Source organism: Pyrus communis, chromosome 9 (genome assembly GCF_963583255.1).
Source record: "Pyrus communis chromosome 9, drPyrComm1.1, whole genome shotgun sequence".
Taxonomy (NCBI): Eukaryota; Viridiplantae; Streptophyta; class Magnoliopsida; order Rosales; family Rosaceae; genus Pyrus; species Pyrus communis.
In genome coordinates, this window is record NC_084811.1 from 11,104,700 (window position 1) to 11,127,032 (window position 22,333).

The window sequence follows — 22,333 nt, forward strand, 5'->3', positions numbered from 1 at the left end:
ACTGTAGTACCTGTTGGGGAAATGTTGAAAATAATACTAAAATAATATGAAATATGGGTCAGTGCGTATGTATGCAGTTGGAGAAATTTGGACGCACATGTGTGTTTCAAGAACAATCGACATAAAAAAAAAAAAACAAGGATGCGTGATAATCATGATGAATGATGATATTGATGAGAATTTTGTATAAATATAAATAGATAAGTATTAAAATAGTACATGCTTATCAACAAATAGAAAATATATAGGGGCCATTTGATATTATAATCGAATAGTATTATTTTTATTTGTAAGTTAAAAATCATAAATTCGAATCTTCAATTGAATTGAATTTATTATTATTTCACCTCTAGATATCGTTTAATAAAAAGAAATCTTGTCAATAACATTTGTGGACTTATTTTATTTTTCATTTCTTTGCTTTTATCAATGAGTATGATTGACTGAAGAATAGAGGGCCAGAAATTCAAAAGCAGACGGAACATTAATATAAATGTTACAATATGCTACATTACGTTATGTGACAAATTAAAAATCGCAAGGAATGTTTATATTGTGGGCTATTATACATGAACCATAGAATGATGATTTGGGATACACACATTGTCACATCCCGGCCTGAGACGGATCATTTTTCGGGCCCGCTCCATCACCGTAGCACGATATTATCCACTTTAGGCTTACCATTCCCTCACGGTTTTGTTTTTAGGAACTCACGAGCAACTTCCCAGTGGATCACCCATCATGGGATTGCTCTAGCTCCCTTCTCGCTTAACTTCAGAGTTCCTACGGAACTCGAAGCCAGTGAGTTCCCAAAAGGCCTCATGCTAGGTAGGGATGAGAATATACATTTAAGGATCACTCCCCTGGGCGATGTGGGATGTTACAATCCACCCCCCTTAGGGGCCCGACGTCCTCGTCGGCACACACTCGGTCAGGGTTAGGCTCTGATACCAATTTGTCACATCCCGGCCCGGGGCGGATCACTTCTCGGGCCCGCTCCACCACCGTAGCATGATATTGTCCACTTTGGGCTTACCATTCCCTCACGGTTTTGTTTTTGGAAACTCACGAGCAACTTCCCAGTGGGTCACCCATCATGGGATTGCTCTAGCCCCCTTCTCGCTTAACTTCAGAGTTCCTACGGAACCCGAAGCCAGTGAGTTCCCAAAAGGCCTCGTGCTAGGTAGGGATGAGAATATACATTTAAGGATCACTCCCCTGGGCGATGTGGGATGTTACAATCCACCCCCCTTAGGGGCCCGACGTCCTCGTCGGCACACACGCGGCCAGGGTTAGACTCTGATACCAATTTGTCACATCCCGGCCCGGGGCGGATCACTTCCCGGGCCTGTTCCATCACCGTAGCACGATATTGTCCGCTTTAGGCTTACCATTCCCTCACGGTTTTGTTTTTGGGAACTCACGAGTAACTTCCCAGTGGGTCACCCATCATGGGATTGCTCTAGCCCCCTTCTCGCTTAACTTCAAAGTTCCTACGGAACCCGAAGGCAGTGAGCTCCCAAAAGGCCTCGTGTTAGGTAGGGATGAAAATATACATTTAAGGATCACTCCCCTGGGCGATATGGGATGTTACACACACTATGATGATGTTTAAACCAAAAAAATAAGAGATATTTTTATCGATATTGATAATTTATTTTTATACTATTCGATGATTAAATAATTTCATATTTTTATTAATTTTTATTTCAAAAGTGATATTTACATAATGATTTATAGTAGAAAATTTTATTTGAACTCATTTTCTCTTACGCTATGTTTGGATGAGGGAAATAAGCTTGAAATTTTGATAAAAGTTGGAATTATAAATTGACATGCACTAATTCTCTTATTTGGATTTATAAACATAGAAATTTAGAATTTCCACATGGAAAAAATACTTGGAAATTGGGACCTCCAATTCCCAAGTTTAAATTCCATGTAAATAGATACCATTTCCAAATTTATATGAATAAGAATATTTTATATTTTGAAATTTTTTTAATTTTTGGGAAACTGGAAATGTTCATTGCCAAGGATGAAGCAAGAGAAAAACAAGGAAAGCCAAACCAGGCTAACAACATCTGGAACAAAATAAAGAAGGGAGCAGGAAGAGGAGTGGGAATAAGCATAACCACGACACTCCCTTACAACTATAAAACCTACACTAGGGTGGTGGGCATGGAAGCCTATCTTTGTTTAGAATTCGAACAAGCGATGATGGGGGTCTGTCGCACAACTCCGCTCCCACATGAGACGCCACGTAATCTGTCACTTCATTTGTCGATCTTGGGATCCAAGACCATTCACACACATGGAAAAAGTCTTTCAGTCGTCCGATTTTGCATAGAGTAGGAAATGTCTCCCAGTTGCCATTATCGATACATCTATTCACCCATGAGATCACTTCCTTTGAATCAGATTCGCTAATGACCTTAAAAAAACCACTATGGAAAGCAAGGATGGAGCCTTCCAACACACTCATAGCCTCCGCGGCTAAGCAAGACTGTGCACGAATCACCCTTCTACGAACAGCAAGACACATAACATCAGAGTTCTGTACCACCACACCAATCGAACCAATACCACTACAAGCTCTCTAACAAGCGTTAATATTAATCTTAACCGTATCCATCAGCGAATGAGACTAAGTAACGGTGGGAAACATAGTAAGCCCTCATCTAACCCCCAGTCAAGACCTCAAGGAAGAAGCAAAAGTACATGAGATGGCATGAATGGTCCGAGTTGGCGACGGCAACTGGTCGTTGAAAATGGCGTTGCACCGAGCTTTCCAAATATGCCAACAAGTAAAGGCAATATGGCCCAAGGTTTGCAAACACTCAGACTTGTTGCCCAGAACCGTTATCAGAAAACTTCTAATCCAGGAATGAAAAATGGTAATAGATTTTCGATCAATGTGATACCCCAACTAACCCTCAAACCACACACTCTCCACCCATGGGCAAAGAAGCAACATATGCTTAATAGATTCATCCAGCGCCTTGCAAAGTGAGTAGAGAGGTGACGAGCTACACCTCCGTCAGAACAGATCAAGTTTTGTAGTAGCCACCTAATTAAACTATCTAGAGGAAATTCTTTACTTTTGGAGAGGCTACCAAACTCCAAATATAATTCCACACCGAAGAGCTCAATGTCATCGAGGAGGATGGGTGGTGGTTTCGAGTCTGCCGAGCATTATTGTGCACACGATGGTATCGGAGTGTACAATATATTTCCTCATCCGATCTACTGACCAGATTAGTCGGTCCTGCATTCCCCCATCTCCAATAGAAATATCTCAGATTGCTAATTGGTCTTCCATCGAGACCAGTCATCGAGAGACTCGAGCTGCCAGCTTTGAGATCCTGGATAGATTAAAGAAGAGGCAGGTTAGTCCACTACTAAGATTGCCCCTTGTAAGAGGGTTGGGTGGCCCAAGTTCAAAGAAGGAATCCATCGATCAATCCACATCTTTGTTTGTTCACCATTCATGATTTCCACTGGCAATTACATCTCTGCCCACAAGAAGACTCAACTAAGCCCAAGACGATCTACCACCCCGTCGAGTTTCCATGAAAGAGCAATTAGGAAAACATATTTCCCTTAACACTTGCATTCATAGTGAGTTTGGTTCATTTAGTAGACGCCAACACTGCTTGGCGAGTGGAGCTAAATTAAACTCACTAAGATTCGAAAACCCATCCCCCCATCCCGTTTTGGCTTTCTCAGTGACTCCCAACTGACTCAATGGATTTTACGATAACCATCATTCTGGCTCCACTAGAACCGAGCCACTGCAGAATTAATTTCATGGTAGAGAGAGTCGAAAAATATTCATAGAATAGGCAAGGATATCATGCACAACAACTTTGATCAAGATTTCTCTCGCCGTTTGAGAAAGGAAGTTCTACTTCCAACCCTAGTGCTTAGCAAGAACTCTGTCTTTAACAAAAGCTAAAGCATCTTTCTTCGATCTCCCCCAAGCCGTTGGGATACCTAAATAAAGCCCAGGATCAAAACCCTGCGACATGCCCAAAATAAAGCACAACTCATCCTTAATAGATTTCGGGGTATTTGCTCCAAAGAAAACGACAGACTTTTGCACCTTTGTCCTAAGGCTCTACAGTAGCCATTCAGCAGCTGGATAATAATATGGCAGTTTTTGGAGTTTATCTGGAGGAAAATTAAGGTATCATCAGCAAACGTTAAATGGGAAATAAAGGGCCCATTATTGCTCATCTTTATACCCTCTAGTAAACCACTATCAGTAGCCCCCTGAAGAAGCTTTGAAAGAACCTCACTAACAATAAGAAATAGATGGGGTGAAATTGGATCCACCATTGGTTAAAACGCATTCGAGCCATGACTGCCCTAAAAAAATCTTACCCGATTCGATCATAGGCCTTGTTTATGTCAATTTTCATAGCCAACTCAAAATTCTTTTTAACCTTCCTCATCATTAAAAAATGGAACACTTTGTGAGCGATTATGATGTTGTCTTGGATTTTCCTTCCCTTAACAAAAGCATTTTGGGTAGGAAAATAATCATGGGTAGCCAGGGCTTGAGATGGTTAGCCAAGATCTTGGAGAATACTTTGTAGGAATAATTGCAAAGACTAATGGGCCGAAATTGACTGACCGGTTCAAGATTTTAAGCCTTTGGAATGAGAACAATACGGGTGGAGTTAAGATTCCTAGGGCTCGTCGTCCCACTCACAAAGTCGTGGAAAAAACCTTTAATCTCCTCCTCAATTCCATCCACTATAAGTGGAAAAACATCTCATGGAAACGGTCAGGACTGGGAGCTTTCGTACCACCAATCTGGAAGATAGCTTCCCGTATCTCCTTCATTTCAATTGGTTTTGATAAATGAGAATTCATTACATCCGAGACTATAAGTTCGACACACTCCAAAATTGAGCCCCAATCCCAGTGGCCACAAGAAGTAAAAAGCTTGGTAAAGTGATCATTAACTACCTGTAGGAATAATTGCAAACGATGCCGCTCAATAACTGTTTGATGAAGGAACTTAGAATTTGAGTCCCCACCCTGCAACCATTTGATGCAAGAATGCTGATGCCATAATTTTTTTTCTTTTCAATCTTCTATCCTATCAATTTGCCTCGTGATGGTTTTGATTTGATCACCATTGTCCTCCCAATTGTCTTGAAGGTGGCCTAACTTTTCAACCAACGCGTCAATCTCCATCATTCTTTAAATTTAATCTTGCTCCATTGTATTAATTTCCCTCTGCATGAATTAAGCTTCCTCTGCCAATTGTCAAGCGCCATCCCCACAATTGGATGCTTTAACATCTCTATATAATCTCCCTACATGCTTCCTCATCAGGCCAAAAAAGTTCAAACCTAAATAAAATAATTTCTTCCTTTTGACTGACCTCGGCTCGCAGTTTATAATAATCAGGTAGTGGTCAGACACACGAACAGTACCATGGATGACAGATGTGTTGGCTATTTTTCTTGCCAACTCCCATTCACCAAGCCACGATTAAGTCATTCATGAACAAGACGGTTGTTACGAGTACCACACCAAGTAAACCAGGGCCCACGGAAATCAAGGTCAAAGAACTCCATCCTAGACATGAAATCCTGAAGGAAACGAGGACGGTTTGGAGAACAGTCTCTACCACCAGAATTTTCGTGATCCTAGAGAAATTCATTCAAATCCCCACCACAAAACCAGGGGTCAGCAGAAGGTTGAGAACCCTCGACACCCTCTTTTTCAGCACGGTATGGATTCCCATAGACCGAGGATGCTTGACACCACTCAGCATTAGAACCACCTCGAATTCTCGTATGGATTAAATTTTTTGTTGATAAAAGAACCTGAACTTCAGTAGGATCATTCCACTAGAGACACAGACCACCCGCCGCCCCAACAGGAGGAACGTCACAACCGTGGCTGTATCTCATTCTTCTTCAGACTCCTAATATGTTACTTTTCATTCTTATTTCCGAGAGAAAAATCACAAAGGGTCTATCTTTCCTAATGAGCCCATGAAGAGCTCGAACTATCACAACTGACCAGTGACCACGACAATTCCATATGAGGTAAATCATGGCGATTTTACGACTGTTTCAGGGCCAGCTGCCACCACCCCTGGATTTCTTTCCCGTTCTTCGTGCCTTTATCTTATCACTTTCCACTTTAGCAATCTCATCCAAGTAATGCCATATATTATCATCTTCAGTTATGAGGACATCCTGGAGATTATCTTCATTCGCTAGAAGAACCTTTTCCACCTCCGACCATTGCTCATTCAGGGACAATCGTGAAGTGACTTTGATTTCCTCCACCAACAGAACTTGTCTCCTCATAGATATTAGGTTGAGATGGTGCATAACTCTTGTTTATCACTACAGGCCTTACTATTGTGCTCGTGGGGGCACGAATCACTAGTTGGGATCATATCAGGAATTCCACTTGGGAATGGAATTTCAACCCCGTTGGGCCTCACAAATATCGATGGTTTGTCTTGAGAAGTCAAATCACCTAATTTCTGAATGATACTCATTTTGGGCTTTTGAGTATGGGCTAGATAACCCTAAGTAAGTCTTCCAGGTATTATTCAAATGCCAGAAGGAAAAGCCCCACCAAGTTCTGATCCCTTCTGCTACCACCACCAACAAATAAGGTTCTAGGATTATAATACCTCGTACTAAGAGCCTCATCGCTTCCCCAAATATCTTTATCAGAGGCCAGAGCCCTACCGCTTCTTCCCACACTCTCGAGCAAGGGCCCTTGGGCATTTATTCTCGACGAGGATCACGCCGGTGTTCTTGAGTTGTTCTTGTTTGCCAACGTTAGCCGAACGGTGTCATTTTAGGGTTGCTCCTCTCCTGGATATCCCTAGGTTTCTTTGTCCTAGTCCAATAACCATAGCTTGCATTACCACCACGACACGAGGGAAAAAAACATTGATTGTTGAGGTGCCCGATTCGCCCGTATCGATAGCAAAAATCTTGAAGGTGTTCGTAGTGGAATTCAATCCAAGATTCGATATCCCCCGATCTTTGAAGTCAACACCCAGTGACCAGAGGTTGATTTGTATCAACTAAGATTCAAGCTGTTAGGAAACCTTTGGCATGGTCCAGATCCTGTAACTCAATAAACTCGCTAACCTCTTTTGCCAATCGTCTATCGTTAGCCTCCGTGGTAAGGTTCAGGGGGAGCTATTTCATCTGGATCCAAAAGGGAATAAGGTCCAATTTAATTTCTTCCAAGGATAGGTCGTTGGGCCACCTTTTAATGGAGAAGTTTTGGTTCATAACACGCTACGGAACTTGATCAGTAATCTGGTTTGCCATCCCTTCATCCTTCACAATAACTATGAACATATTCTCCTGGACCTAGTTGAGGAGATGGAATATCAATGGGGAGAAAAAGGCGCACAGGAAGGAGGTTAAATCAATGGGCTCTCACATAGGAGAGAAAAATCTCACAGATGAAAGAAAGCTTTCACAGATAAGAGAATTTTTATATGAGTAAGAGTTTAAAAATAACAAATTCCGTATTGAAAATTTCATTGTTCTTTTAGGTTAGCTAAAAATGAAAATTCACAAATTATAGGAAATTAAATTCCGTCATTTTAATTTCTGTCATTTTAAAATTTCTTAATAATATTAAATTTCATTATCCAAACAAAGTGTTACTTTACATCAAGCACTCTCTACACCCATCTTATTTTTAATTTAAACTATTAATATCTCTTTAAACTACTACGGTCTAGTATATTCATCTTCACTTGTAATTGAGAGTTCTTAAGTTCGATTCTCGCTAAAGGTGAATTTGAGTCACATTGTTGCTAGCCCATTGTGAGGCTAAGTCTAGGGGTGTTTTGGTATGGGATCCCAAACTGAAAATGAAATCCCAAATCCCAAACCGAAAAATTTCAGGATGAGAATTTGAAGACCAATCCCTAACTGAAATTTCGGTATTTCCAATTTTCGGAATGCTCGAAATGTTTTCGGTATTTAAGGATGGATCGGGATTCCCAAAATATTTTCACAATTCAATTAAAAATAGCTTGCACTTGCAAGTTGCAACCTTGCTTAATTACTTTGCTTGTTCCAAATCTACACAGTGCACACCAATTGTTGACTTTAATTTGGTATGAAAGCAATTCACACAATCTCTGCGCGCGCGCACACACACAGAGTAAATAAGTGAAGAGTGATTGAGTGAAGGTCAAGATAGATAGACAGAGGGAAGGTTGAGACTCGATTGGGTGGGTGGAGAGTTTCAAGCTCAGAGTGAAAGACTAACAGGTTCGAGAGTTGAGAGAGAGATGTGGCTTAGTGGCTGCTTCGAGTGTTGAATGAGAGATAGAGTGTGAGATAAGGGTTGAAACCCAATATATAGAATATATTCTAACTTTGGTTCAGTTCAGGATCACCAAACGAGTCAAATGGTGAAACCGATTCCCATATCGAATGGTTCGGGATCGGTTCGGGATGTGTACCAAAATTTTCAAGATTTTCGTCTTGGGATTTTTTCGGTTTGGTTTCAAGATTTTTTCGGTATGATTTGAGATTTTCGGGAATTTTTTTTCCAGCCCTAGCTAAGCCCACCCCTTCCCTAGTGTAGATAATATCATTGTTCAAAAAGGAAAAAAAATCTAATTACTATCTAAACTACCATAAAAATCTCATTCAATATGTAAATTTATCTTTAAACCCATTCAAAAAATGAACCCAAAATCAAAGTATATGTTCTCTCGTCTGACATTCTCTCCTGCTGACGACATTCTTTCCTTCCAATAAGTTAGTCTTCTTTCCTTTCAATTCTTCATAATTTAATAGAAATCAAAATTAATAAGATATAGTGAGAATTAATTTATCATTTAGAGTTTCTGTGATTACCAAGTTGGAAAAGCTTGATAACACTCTTTTTGCCCACTTTTGATGCTTTTATGAGCAACATGAGGTGCAAGAAATTCAAGGATATGTAACGAGAAGATTAAGCAGCCCACTTGATCGTCACTCGAACTCTGAAACAAAAAAAAAAAAAATAAAACTTGAATAACTCGATTCATACCTTAGTTGGAGGATTTAGAACGTCAAAATCATCATCCATCCATAAAAAAGAACTTAATAAGTGTTTGAGGGTTTGAGCCAAATAAGTGTTTGACGGTAAGAGTTTGATTATTGAGTGTGTTTTGACTGATAAATTTTAATTTTATTGTTGATTTCAATTAATACTTGGTGGTAATTATACAATAGTGTAAAAAAGACGATTCATATTTAAAGTTTAAGTTGAGTGTAAAGCGAGATTATATGTATTTAGAAAAAAATTTCCTTTATAACATAAACGGTGATGAAAATAGAAAAACTGAATCTTTTAGTGAATGAATTAGAATTGTACATCAAGTGGGTATTTATACATAGATATAATGAGTAACAAATAAGTGCTGACTCAACAGTTCAACTTAGCAAAAGTTGTACATAGAACTAACTCCAACAATACCAACTAGCTATATGAGTAGTAATCTAATGTAGGTGATGAAGTGAAATATTGAGATTTCTATAGTATATCTAGTGATTAGTATGCATATAGAATTCTAAATTTATATACATTAGCAACGGAAGCATGTTATCACATATTATCTTAGCTATAGTCATGTAAATCCCCTTCAAGAAGCATAGGTTCATATAAGATGCATCTAAGAAACTTATTGAAGAACTAAGTGAAGGATTAGTGGTATACATCTTAGTCTCGATTCTAGACCAAGGATGGACCACCTTCAAGACTCCTTGAGCCTTGCCTACCTCCTTGCTTTCTCCACCTTGAGGATTTAGTACTTTGGTTCTCCTTGAGCCTCCAAGTGTTGGAGACCTCTAAAGATCTACACCCACAAGTGTTATGAGATGGATGAGTGGATGACCAAAGAGAGAAGAGATGATTAGCTATTTCTCTCTAAGGTGGCCGGTTTTGTGTGAGAGGAAAGAGAGAGTTTGTTTTCTCTTTGAGGCAAGAAAGACTCACAAAAACCCTAATGAAACTTTTTCACTAAACCCCCCTTATAAAGGTAAGAGAAGTAAGTGAACTAATTGACTCTCTCCCCCCCCCCCCCCCCCTCTTTCCTTTTTTTCTTTCTTCACCTTATGACTGGCCTCACTAAGTGTTTGGCTTGGATTGGGTTTTTCTCATTTCAAGCCATCTCATGCTTGAATATAAGCTCAATGGGTTTGGGCCAAATGGGCTTAAGAGAACCTGGACTTTTCTTTAAGCCTAAAATAATCTTTCATTGCTTCTATGATCTATTTAGACTTTTTAATTAATCATAAAACTTAATTAATTCCATCATCCTTTAGTTATCTTACCACACGAGTGTATCTGTGTACAATCGTTTTAGGTTGTAATTAGAGAGGCAGTGAAGTGATTGATATTAATCCAATTTATTGATACTTATACAATCACTTAGTGAATTAAAATTTTTAATTCTCGTTCTTTTTTTTTATGACTACTTATTTAATCATCTAGAAGGATCCACAAGCCATGATCAACATCGAACCATATATCATGGTTACCCAAGCTAATGTAGAATTTGGTTGGAGAACCTATTCAGTTGGAATTACAATGTAACTCGATCATTTTCTAAATCAATACTCTCAATCACATTACTAGGGCATGATTACTTTATCTTAAAACCCTATGTGATTATACTATATTATAGGATTCAATTGAGTCATATAGAAATATCTTCCATCATTACGCTCGCTATTTTGGCCGAATATTTTCCAATCATATCTTAGAGTATTCTTTCTCTCATATTGAGGATTATAGATTCCTTGTTGAATATTCACATGTCTACATGATCAGGAAGCTTAATCCCAAGAATATTGGGACACACTCAAATGAAATGCCTTTGACACCATCAAAGATCAAGTACCTAACCACTAGACAATTATGATGTCTCAGGTCAAAGGACGACTTACATTATCCCAACCAGCAGAGTTACTTGCTTGACATGTGAGTAGACCTCTATGCAAGTACTCTTGTTTGATTGTGTTGAGTGGATTCATTTCCTTAACAAGCACCTACATACTTGTCTTCCTGTCCCTACACAAATGGCTTGAGAGTTTCCATCCTTCCAATTGACGCAGACATAGTACGTACTGGTCTATTCGTATTGTCAACGTCCCTCTGACAATCCTTTTGGACATTATAGTTATGTGAAGAAGGTCTCTATAATCTAACATCTTTAGATTACTTCTTCCATCGATCCATTGTCCATGGACTCACTATTTGGATGTATATCATTCATTGAGATAGTCCTAATAAGTGACATTTTCCTTTTGAAATATTAGACTTAATCGTAAATTTAGACATTGTCCTAAAATGTTTCTTCCAAAGATTAACAGGTGATGTTCATGGTTGGTTTATAAACCTGCAATACTTTCATCAAATTATTCCAATCTCAACATGAATTTTCTTGAATTGAACACAAAGTATCTTAAAGAGGAGTTCGTCCTTGATCCTTAACGATCGAAGTCTTTTCTGAAAAATAATGGCTTGTCTAGTATGCTACTAATACCTTATGGGCCTTCACCATTGAATTTGGGCCCCCGCCAAATCCATACGTTGGTCTAACGTCTAGCCCACGTCCTCTTTACCTTTCAACTCTCTGCGGTTTTATAAAAATAACCAAAAACCCCGGTAACCAGAAAGACAATCGAGCGCTCACCACCATCGCCATGCTCTCTGCTGTCTCGTCTTCCCTCCTTATCTTCCACAAGCCCTTCACTCGCGCTCTTCGACTCCCCCTCCCCAAACTCCCCATTTCTTCAAACCCCAAACCCCTCTCTTCTCTCTCCCCCACCACTTCTGCTCTCATCCCCAATGCCAGCGGCGGTGGTCGCGCCGGGGCTCCATCTCCGGCCCCGGCCACCGACGACCTCCAGAAGATCGATGTTAACCCTCCCAAGGGCACCAGGGACTTCCCGCCCGAAGATATGCGCCTCCGCAACTGGCTCTTCTACAATTTCCGAGAGGTCTCGCGGCTGTTCGGCTTCGAAGAGGTCGACTATCCGGTTCTCGAGACGGAGGCTCTGTTTATCAGAAAGGCAGGGGAGGAGATTCGAGAACAGGTATGCTGACTTTTTCAGCATTTGTTTTACTTGCATTGCTTGAATTTGAATTGAATACTGACATACATACATATATGTATCTGTATGTATATATGTATGTATGTATGTATGTATGTATTTATGTATTTATGTATGCATATATTCATATACCTACATTTGTGCAGCTGTATTGCTTCGAAGATCGGGGAAATCGTCGCGTTGCGCTGAGGCCGGAGCTCACTCCTTCTTTGGCAAGGCTGGTGATACAGAAAGGGTACTGAGATTCTGATTCTGCTGAGCATGTTACTTTGCTATTTAGACTGGGTTGTATAAGTGTATAATGTGTATCTATATATTTATTATTTACTCTTCGATTTTTTTTATATCCAGGTGTGGAAGCTGGAAATTTTGATCCTCGTGTTTTTTTTCTGTCCAGAAAATCTCTATCCCTTCCGTTGAAATGGTTTGCCATTGGGCAGTGTTGGCGGTATGAGAGGATGACAAGGGGGCGGCGTCGGGAGCATTACCAGTGGAATATGGATGTTATTGGTGTACCTGAGGTTACGGTATGGAGCTGATTCTGCTGGATTGGTTATATGATTATGAATATTTTGTGATGCCTCACACTCTTGCATTGATTGAAATCTCATAATGTACGTCACATTGTTGTATTTGTTTAATTATGTTATATACAATTCCCTGGCAAGCTCAGGTTTTACTTGTTTTGTTTCTCTTCATGTGCTAGGCTGAAGCAGAACTTATTTCTTCAATTGTCACTTTCTTCAAGCGAGTAGGAATTACAGCATCAGATGTTGGATTCAAGGTTTCTAGCCGTAAGGTGTGGGTGGTTTTTTTCTTGCCGGAACTTAGACTATTAGATTCACAGGTCTTCATCAAATTTTTGTCGTTCTAATATTGTTTGTCTGACTCTGGGATTTCTGTCTCCAGAGGCATTGTATGGCCAAATGATTTTCAAGTTGCCTATCGAAAAAGAAACCAATACATCCCAAATTAGTTTAGAAAAGCTTTCCTACTGTTTGTGCCATTGAAATCAGTTTTCAAGTCATTTTGGTGTATATAATTATTTATTTTAAATTATGACTACTAGCCTGACTTTTCTACTTACAGGTTTTACAAGAAGTATTGAGGCGTTATTCCATACCCGAAGCTTTATTTGGCAAAGTTTGCATCATCATAGACAAGGTAAATTTTGAAAGGTTGCAAGTTTTGGGTTGCAGCTAATTATGTTCTTGTTTTCTACCATATTATTCTTTTCAAATAATTTTGATGTGAAAGCCATTATGACATTCTATTTTTGTTTGATTATATATTCTTGAGAAAAGAAATTAGGTAATTTTTTATATTTTGTAAAGTTGTTCTTTCTTCAAATTTTTGGTAATAATTTACTGTAAAGTATGTTGGTTGCTAGTTCATGTTAATTTATTTAAGATCATTTAACATGCAATAGTTGTAGTTTGATGTTCTGCTTTTATATTTTCTTTTGTATTTGCATATATATATGTATCTACATGTGCCTGTTATGGTTGGAGTCCCTGAACTTTGTATGCATATGGTATCTAGATTCTAGTCGTGCTCTTAGTCTGATAGTAAAATGAATACGATATTTTTTGGGGTGTGATATCCGCACACCCTTTTTTTGCTTCTCCCACACCTTTTTAGTTTTCAACCATCAAATCGGATGAATTGAAGAAGATCAACGGACATAAATTAACAAGGAGTGTGTGAGAAGTAAAAAGGGGTGTGTGGATAGCACACCCCTATTTGTTTTGTTCAATATTTTCTCCATTTTCTTATGTCTAGTGTATCTATATACACTAACAAAAAGATATAGTTTTTTTGTCAAAAGTTTCTAATCCTTTCTGGATTTGAATTGTAAACAGATAGAGAAGATTCCAGTGGATGATATTAAAAATGAGTTGAAATCTGCTGGTGTATCTGAAGAGGCTATTGAACAGTTATTGCAAGTTCTTTCCATAAAGTCATTGACAAAGCTGGAAGGTTGGTCTTATCAATACTGATTCAGAAAGTATTTAAATATAAGTTTTTGGCTATAAAAGGTAAAAATTAATCGTCTTTCCCCCTCTCCAAGACGTGAAAATGTATCGTATGTTTCCCTGATCGTCATGCACAAATCATATCCAGCTGTTTGCTTATATGTACTTGTAAGAGGGTATTAGATATTTTGGTTTCCTACACGGCTCACCCCACTGTAGATCAAAGGCTTTCATGCTCCATAAAGGCAGTTTTCCAATTGATTAAAGATTACTTTTGTGTAGTACGTCTTTAAAATGACATCACTTGTAAGTTTGAGAGTAGATTATTAGACTTTATGGTGAGAACCTTTGGTAAGTAGTACTTGTTTTGAAATAATCAAAATAAAGTTCTGCAAATTTATGCTGTTCTATATGGTGGTTGGTTTTTTTTCACAGCGATGAACGTTACATGAGGCATTCCGAAATGATTAATCAGTTCTTTCCTTAGGATCAGTGGACTTTAGTACAAATGATTTTATTTCACTAGCAAGTGAGATGTTTGTTTGTTAAAATGGTAATTGCTAGCTTTAGCAGCTCGAAACTTCTTTCTCCAGTTTAAATGTGTCTTAATACAAGAACTCTATATGGTCAAGGTGTTATAACCTACTCTCTCTGGATTTTTTTCTCTTTGATGTGTACAGTAATAGAATAAAGTTAGCAAATTAGAGAATACCTATATTGGTTCGGCATAACTTTTGCCTATGTGCAGTTGTCATTTCCCTGGGTAGAGAAACCCGACTTCTTTGATTGATAATAAAGTTACAGTACTTTTGCAAAACCCTAGAACTAATCACCCTTTATCCCTCTCGACTGTCTCTGGCCTTTTCTCACACTTTCCCTAGCCTTGCCGCACCCTATATATATGTATAAGGTGTGATTTACATGCCTATTTCTGATTAAGTTTCCTATTCTATATGGAATAGGAAGGTACACTTTCTTACCTATTCCAATTAGACTTCTAGGATTCCTAATCTAATTGTACAAGTAAACTTTGATTCTTTCCTAGTCCTTTCAGGAGAAGAATCGGTACACCTTTAATTTCCCTAATACAATCCTAAACAAACTTGACGAGCGAAAATCCTAACACAAGGAACATTAGTGAAGGTGACAAGATAATGCATAGTACCATAGATATTGAAAATGATAAAGACTTTGCAAAGCTTTTGAATCTTAAGTACAGGTGGATAAACACCAATAGATGACAAAAAGGAAATTATTCAAGGTGTACCTCTGTAAGAAATGAACGGAGAGATAAATAAACAATTATTGGGGAATGGTGATGATGAAATCAAGAGTTAGCAGTTACCCATAGAATACAGAGACGAGAAAGAATGTTGAGACTTGAAAGTGGCAAGGGGTAGTGAGAGGCGGTGGGTTCAAATTTAATTTAATATTGTTGAAAAACACGCCCGCTAGACCTTGTTTTTTAATGTAACTAACGGCAATAGACTAAACTAGCAAATATAGAAAAACTTAGGAACACAAGAATTATACGTTCGGCAGAACTTTTGCCTACGTTCAGTTGTGATTTCTCTAGGTAGAGAAATCACCGCTCCTTTGATTAATAATAGAGATTACAGAACTTTTGCAAACAGAACTAATCTCAAAACTCTCGGCTGTCTCTGGCTGTTTTCTCTCTAAAAATTAAGCCTTGCCGCCTATTTATAGGCATAGGGTCGGCTTACATGTCCCAAGGCTGATTGAATTCCTATTTCTAAGTGGACTACGAAATTACATTTATCAAATCCATATAGACTAATAGAAATCCAAAACTAAATTGAATGAAGAAAACTGAAATGATTTCCTAATCCCTCTAGGACAAGAATCGATATACCTCTAATTTTCCTAAAACAATCCTAAACCAATTAGGACATATTTGATGAGCCAAAATCCTAATAATCTCCACCTTGGTGAGTCAAACCAAGTCTTGATCGTTGCACCCCAGAGTATCTTTGAACCTTATTAAAGCAGCTTTGGAAATCTTCAAGAGCTTTACCTTGGCAATCTTCTTCTTGCGTCATTGCATCTCAAGTGAGGAGGTGCTCCACTTTAATCAATCAACGAGATTGATCAAGTTCAAGCAATGCTTGAACTTCTTGGTCGGCACTATCTTTGTAAGGAAATCTGCGGCATTGTCATCCATATGAATCTTTTCAATCCAAATTTCCTTAGACTCCACCCAATCTTTGATTCCGTGATACCTTGCTTCAATGTGCTTTTTATCTTCCAGAAAAAAAATTGATTCTTTGCCAAGTGAATGGCACTTTGACTATCACACTTAAGCTTCACACAATCTTGAGTGATTCCCATTTGACTTACCAAGCCACTAAGCCAAATCGCTTCCTTTCCAGCTTCGGCCAATTCTATATACTCTGCCTCTGTGGTCGACAAAGCTGTAATTGGTTGCAGTAGTGCCCTCCAACTGATTGGTCCTCCTGCGCATGTAAACACATAACCAGAAGTTGACCTTCTCTTGTCCAAGTCCCCTGCATAATTGGCATCCACATATCCTAACACCCTTGCACTTTCCTTTTGCCTCTCAAACATAATCCTTTGTAGCCAAGAACCATTCAAATAACTCCAAATCCGCTTGACTGCATCCCAATGTTGCTTTCCTGGATTTGCCATGGATCTGGAAACGACACTGATTACTTGAGCTATGTCGGGATGTGTGCATACCATTGCATGCATGAGGCAGCCCACGACATTAGCATAAGGCAACTTCTTCATTACTTGTTGCTCTTCCTTGGACTTAGGACACTATTACCCACTTAACTTGAAGTGAGCCGCCAAAGGAGTTGAAACTACCTTTGCTTCTTGCATGTTGAAATTCTCAAGAGCCTTCTGAATATACTTGGCTTGTGATATCCAGATCCTTCCAGCGGTCCTATCTCTCTAATTTTCCATGCCAAGGATCTTCTATGCAGCACCTACATCATTCATGTCGAACTCCTCGCTCAGCATCTTTTTCAAGTCTTGAATTCTAAACTTGTCTTGACAAGCAATTAGCATGTCATCCACATATAGCAATAACAATATGATCATCCCATCTTGGAACACATGATAGTACACGTAACAATCATACAAACATCACTTCAAGTTACCCACTTAACTTGAAGTGAGCCGCCAAAGGAGTTGAAACTACCTTTGCTTCTTGCATGTTGAAATTCTCAAGAGCCTTCTGAATATACTTGGCTTGTGATATCCAGATCCTTCCAGCGGTCATATCTCTCTAAATTTCCATGCCAAGGATCTTTTGTGCAGCACCTAGATCATTCATGTCGAACTCCTCGCTCAACATCTTTTTCAAGTCTTGAATTCTAAACTTGTCTTGACAAGCAATTAGCATGTCATCCACATATAGCAATAGCAATATGATCATCCCATATTGGAACACATGATAGTACACGTAACAATCATATAAACATCTTCTAAAATTGATTTTTAGCATGAATGAATCAAACCTCTTGTACCATTGTCTTGGAGACTGTTTCAGGCCATACAGGGACTTCCTTAGCTGACATACTAGGTTCTCTTTCCCATATTCAACAAACCCTTATGGTTGAGCCATGAAAATCGTCTCCTCTAGATCCCCATGAAGAAACGCTGTCTTCACATCCATCTACTCAATTTCCATGTCATGCTGAGCTGCCATTGCTAAAAGCAATCTGATAGAAGTATGCTTGACTACAGGTGAAAAGATCTCATCATAATCCACCCCTTCCTTTTGTGAGTACCCCTTGGCCACGAGCCTCGCTTTGAATCTCACGACATCTTGTTCATGTAGTCCTTCCTTTTTCTTAAATACCCACTTGCATCCAACTAGCTTTTTGTCTTTGGGCTTAGGAACCAACTCCCAAACAAAGTTCTTGTAAAGAGACTCCATTTCTTTTGTCATAGCACTTATCCAACTATCTCACATCACTTGCTATGGCTTCTCGATAAGTAGTCGGATCTCCTTGACTAATGTTAATAGCATAATTAACTTTGTCTTGGTCAAACCCAAATCTGTCAAGTTTCTTCTTGTTCCGATTAGGTTTGTCCAGTGCTATGCATCTCTGGATTGCAGGTGGTTTGTTGGTTGGAGTTTGAACTCTTTGGGATGTTTGGCGGATTGGAGTGCCTTCAATATGTCCTGTTTCTTGGTCCACTTGATTCCTAACTGGTGAACAATGCAGATGCTCTTCTTCTTCCTCAAAACCATCAGATTCGGCCTCTTGCTCGATTTGCTCCACTTGAGCTTCTTCATTTGAACTGATTAATGGAATCTTTGTTGCTTCAATTTCAGCATCGTCCGTCTTCTCCCTACTGCTCTAGACTTTATTCAGAGGCATGGTTGTCTCATCAAAGACAACATCTCGACTGACAACCTTTTTCCTGTTGTTGAAATCCCAAAGCTTGAAACCCTTAACTCCTTTCTCAAAACCTAAGAATATGCAATGTGTAGACTTCGGTTTGAGCTTGGATCTTTCATCACTTGGAATATGTGCATGAGCACTATAGCCGAACACCCTGAGCTTGGAATAGTCCACCGGCTTCTCAGACCACACCTTTTCTGCACTCTTAAAACCGAGAACTGTAGATGGTGACTTGTTAATCAAATAACTTGCATGATTAACAGCCTCTACCCAAAAACTATCAGGCAATCCTGCATGAAATCACATGCTCCTCTCTCTCCATGAGAGTTCGGTTCATCTTCTCAGCAGCTCCATTTTGTTGGGGATTCTTCTTTACTGTGAAGTGCCTTATGATGCCTTCCTGCTTGCAGTAATCGGTGAACTCATTACCTGTATATTCACCTCCATTGTCACTTCTCAGGTACTTGATCTTTCTTCCAGTTTGATTCTCGGTTTATGTTTTCCATTCCTTGAACTTTGCAAAAACCTCGGATTTCTGCTTCATGAAATAAAACCCAAACCTTCCTAGAAAAATCATCCATGAAAGTAACAAAATACTTGGCTTTGATACCAATTGTTGAAAAACACGCCCACTAGAACTTGTTCCTTAATGTAACCAATGGCAATAGACTAAACTTTCAAATATAGAAAAACTTAGAAACATTCAAGAATTATACTGGTTTGGCATAACTTTTGCCTACGTCCAGTTGTGATTTCTCTAGAAATCACTGCTCCTTTGATTAATAATAGAGATTACAGAGCTTTTGCAAACCCTATAACTAATCTCAAAACTCTCGGCTGTCTCTGGCTGTTTTCTCTCTAAAAATTAAGCCTTGCCGCACCCTATTTATAGGCATAGGGTCGGCTTACATGTCCCAAGGCTAATTAAATTCCTATTTCTACGTGGACTAGGAAATTACACTTATCCAAATCCAAATAGACTTCTAGAAATACAAACCTAAATTGAATGAAGAAAACTGAAATTCTTTCCTAATCCCTCTAGGACAAGAATCGGTATACCTCTAATTTTCCTAAACCAATTAGGACATATTTGACAAGCCAGAATCCTAACAAATATGAACTATGGCCACAATAAATCGAACTGTATAACTATTTCAAAAAGCTGTTGGGGAAGTTATTTTTGGCAATCGTTTGTGAGTGGAGCTTCCAAGGTTCTATTTGTTGAGAATATCGTGTTTAAGAATGGGAAAAATAGAACAAACTCTGGAAATCGAAAACAAATAACCAAGATAAATAACACCAAGAATTTACGTGGTTCGGCAATGTGCCTATGTCCACAGGACAACAACAACAATCTTTCACTATATCAATAATGAGTACAACCAAAAATCTTGCCAAATCTCTAGAACTAGAAATTGACGAAAAACCTGAAAGAACAAGAACAAGAAATACACTATCTCTTTTATTTTCTCTCACACACTTTTTACAATATTCTCTCACTCTAATCCCTTAAGTGGTATACAATTTATTGTTTTGCTCCCTTCTCAAAACTAGTACAATAGTCCCTTTATATAGACATAATAAAGGTTTTCTTCAATAAGGATTACTAATCCTAATTGGAATCTAGTTATAGACATAATAAAGGTTTTCTTCAATAAGGATTACTAATCCTAATTGGAATCTAGTTATGAATCCTTCTCCAATTGAGAAACTAACTCCAATTGGGAAAACAATTTAATCCTCTAAGACTATAATTCCTTAGACTTAGGACAACCTTATCATAGGCTGGAAAAAACCCAACACTATTTATTGTGTGACCAGAAACAAAAAAAGAAAAAAAAAGTTAAATACTTTTTGGTAGTAGATGGGACAATTATTAATATGCGTTCCATGTTTTTCTTACGTAGAGATACTTGGAGAAGCTGGGGAAGCAGTTGCTGATCTGAAACAACTATTCTCTCTTGCTGACAAATTTGGTTACTCTGAATGGATTCAGTTTGATGCTTCTATTGTTCGTGGCCTTGCCTACTACACTGGTATTGTCTTTGAGGTTAGGATTTCCATGTTGTTTTCCCTCCCACAATTGACATTGCAGATATTAGTCATGCTCGTAGAATGAGTTGAGTTCTACCATCTTTTCCATTTTCTTTAGTTGTTTATTGCTCCTGGTAACTGATGATATTCCTTTATAGTGTAGTATTACCTTTTCGTGTGTGAATAATGTCCTGGGGATCATATATTGTACTGCACATCTATTTTAGGCATCAGTCTGCGGTGAGGATGTAGTTTGTGGACGTTATCATACTGCGAGTTTATACAATTATAAATTTTACAGCAGTGAAATGCATTTAACTGACCTGTGAGATAAAGTTTGTAGCATTTGTTAAATACTACACGAGAATATTTGGGAGTTCCGTTGGCTGTAAGTGAAAAGTTGTTTGCGATACTGTCTTTACTTATGATCCAACTGACGTGGGACATGTGCTGTCATGTGAAAACTTGTCCCATTTCAGATGTAGAACATACTGGAAAGTCTTCCGTATTCTGCCTATGCGTAAGAACAAACTTTTGTGATGATGACAGAAAAAATAAGCAGCCAAATGGCAAACTGATTATGTCTATGCATGATTACTCAATTACAATGATTAGATCTCCCTTGTATGTATATAAAGTTGTTTCTACTTCGTCATTAATGAAGACAGTCCCTGACAGATCAATTTTATTTTCAGGGTTTTGATAGAGGAGGAAAGTTACGAGCCATTTGTGGTGGTGGGCGATATGACCACTTGCTTTCTACTTTTGGTGGTGATGACATTTCTGCTTGTGGATTTGGGTTTGGTGATGCTGTTATAGTGGAAGTAAGTCAAAACTTATGTAATATATACTTATATATATCCTATGCTTTATGAAGAGGTTTTTTTTCCTTAAACTACTTTAAAATGGTGTATGTATTGGATAATGCTCCCAATATGAAAAAAATTCTTCATTCTTGGCGTCATTTTTTTTATTTCTCATCTCATTTTTGTTTTGTTTGATATTTTTGTGTGTGGATTATAGTTGCTTAAGGAGAAGGGTCTTCTGCCGGAACTCAGCCTGCAAGTAGAGAACATTGTGTGTCCTCTTGATCCTGGACTCCAAGGAGCAGCTGCAACAGTTGCCACCATACTCAGGGGAAAAGGTCAAAGTGTTGATTTAGTCTTGGAGAACAAACCGCTTAAATGGTATTTCCTGCCCTCTTATAGGTGCTTGTAGATTTCCATACCAATCACTGTATTTATAATATTTTATCATTCAATGGTTTGATTTTTTCTATGGCAGGGTATTCAAGCGTGCATCAAGAATAAATGCTAACAGGCTGATATTGGTGGGAGATTCGGAGTGGCAAAGGGGTATGGTGAGTGTGAAAGTCCTTTCTTCCGGCGAACAACGTGAGATCAAACTTGATGAACTAGAGTGATAAGAATTTGATTATTTGGAGGTTGTAGTGTTTATTTTTTATCTTTAGAGGTAGGTTCAGTTTATTATTGTACTTATGTACTTACACAATTTTTTGGTCAGAATGTTAATGGAAATAACTGATTGTCTAGTTGATTGCGATAAAGCTTGTGTAATCATTTTTCAATTGTTCTATCCATTAATTTAATTGTTCTGTAACATTTGTCACGTTTCTTTGAACAAATACTAAGAAATTAATGCAATTAGCATATTCTTATATTCAGTACGAACAAATGATCTGTTCAGAATAGTAGGTTGTAGATAGTACAGTGCTGCATAAACATTTCATTTGTTGGCTCCAAGACATGGTATCCTGTTTTAAGATGACAAGCAT

At 38.5% G+C, this 22,333-nt stretch overlaps 1 protein-coding gene across 1 annotated transcript; it reads left to right on the plus strand.

The window, feature by feature from the left end:
* The first annotated feature begins 11,696 nt into the window (after nucleotides 1–11,696).
* On the plus strand, nucleotides 11,697–22,116 carry LOC137744037 (histidine--tRNA ligase, chloroplastic/mitochondrial-like). The gene is made up of 10 exons (XM_068483900.1): nucleotides 11,697–12,113; nucleotides 12,278–12,366; nucleotides 12,529–12,658; nucleotides 12,838–12,930; nucleotides 13,221–13,295; nucleotides 13,994–14,111; nucleotides 20,412–20,554; nucleotides 21,234–21,362; nucleotides 21,562–21,725; nucleotides 21,823–22,116. The coding sequence occupies exons 1-10, from the start codon at nucleotides 11,721–11,723 to the stop codon at nucleotides 21,959–21,961; spliced, it is 1,473 nt and encodes a 490-aa protein (XP_068340001.1). The 5' UTR covers nucleotides 11,697–11,720; the 3' UTR covers nucleotides 21,962–22,116.
* Nucleotides 22,117–22,333: the final 217 nt, after the last annotated feature.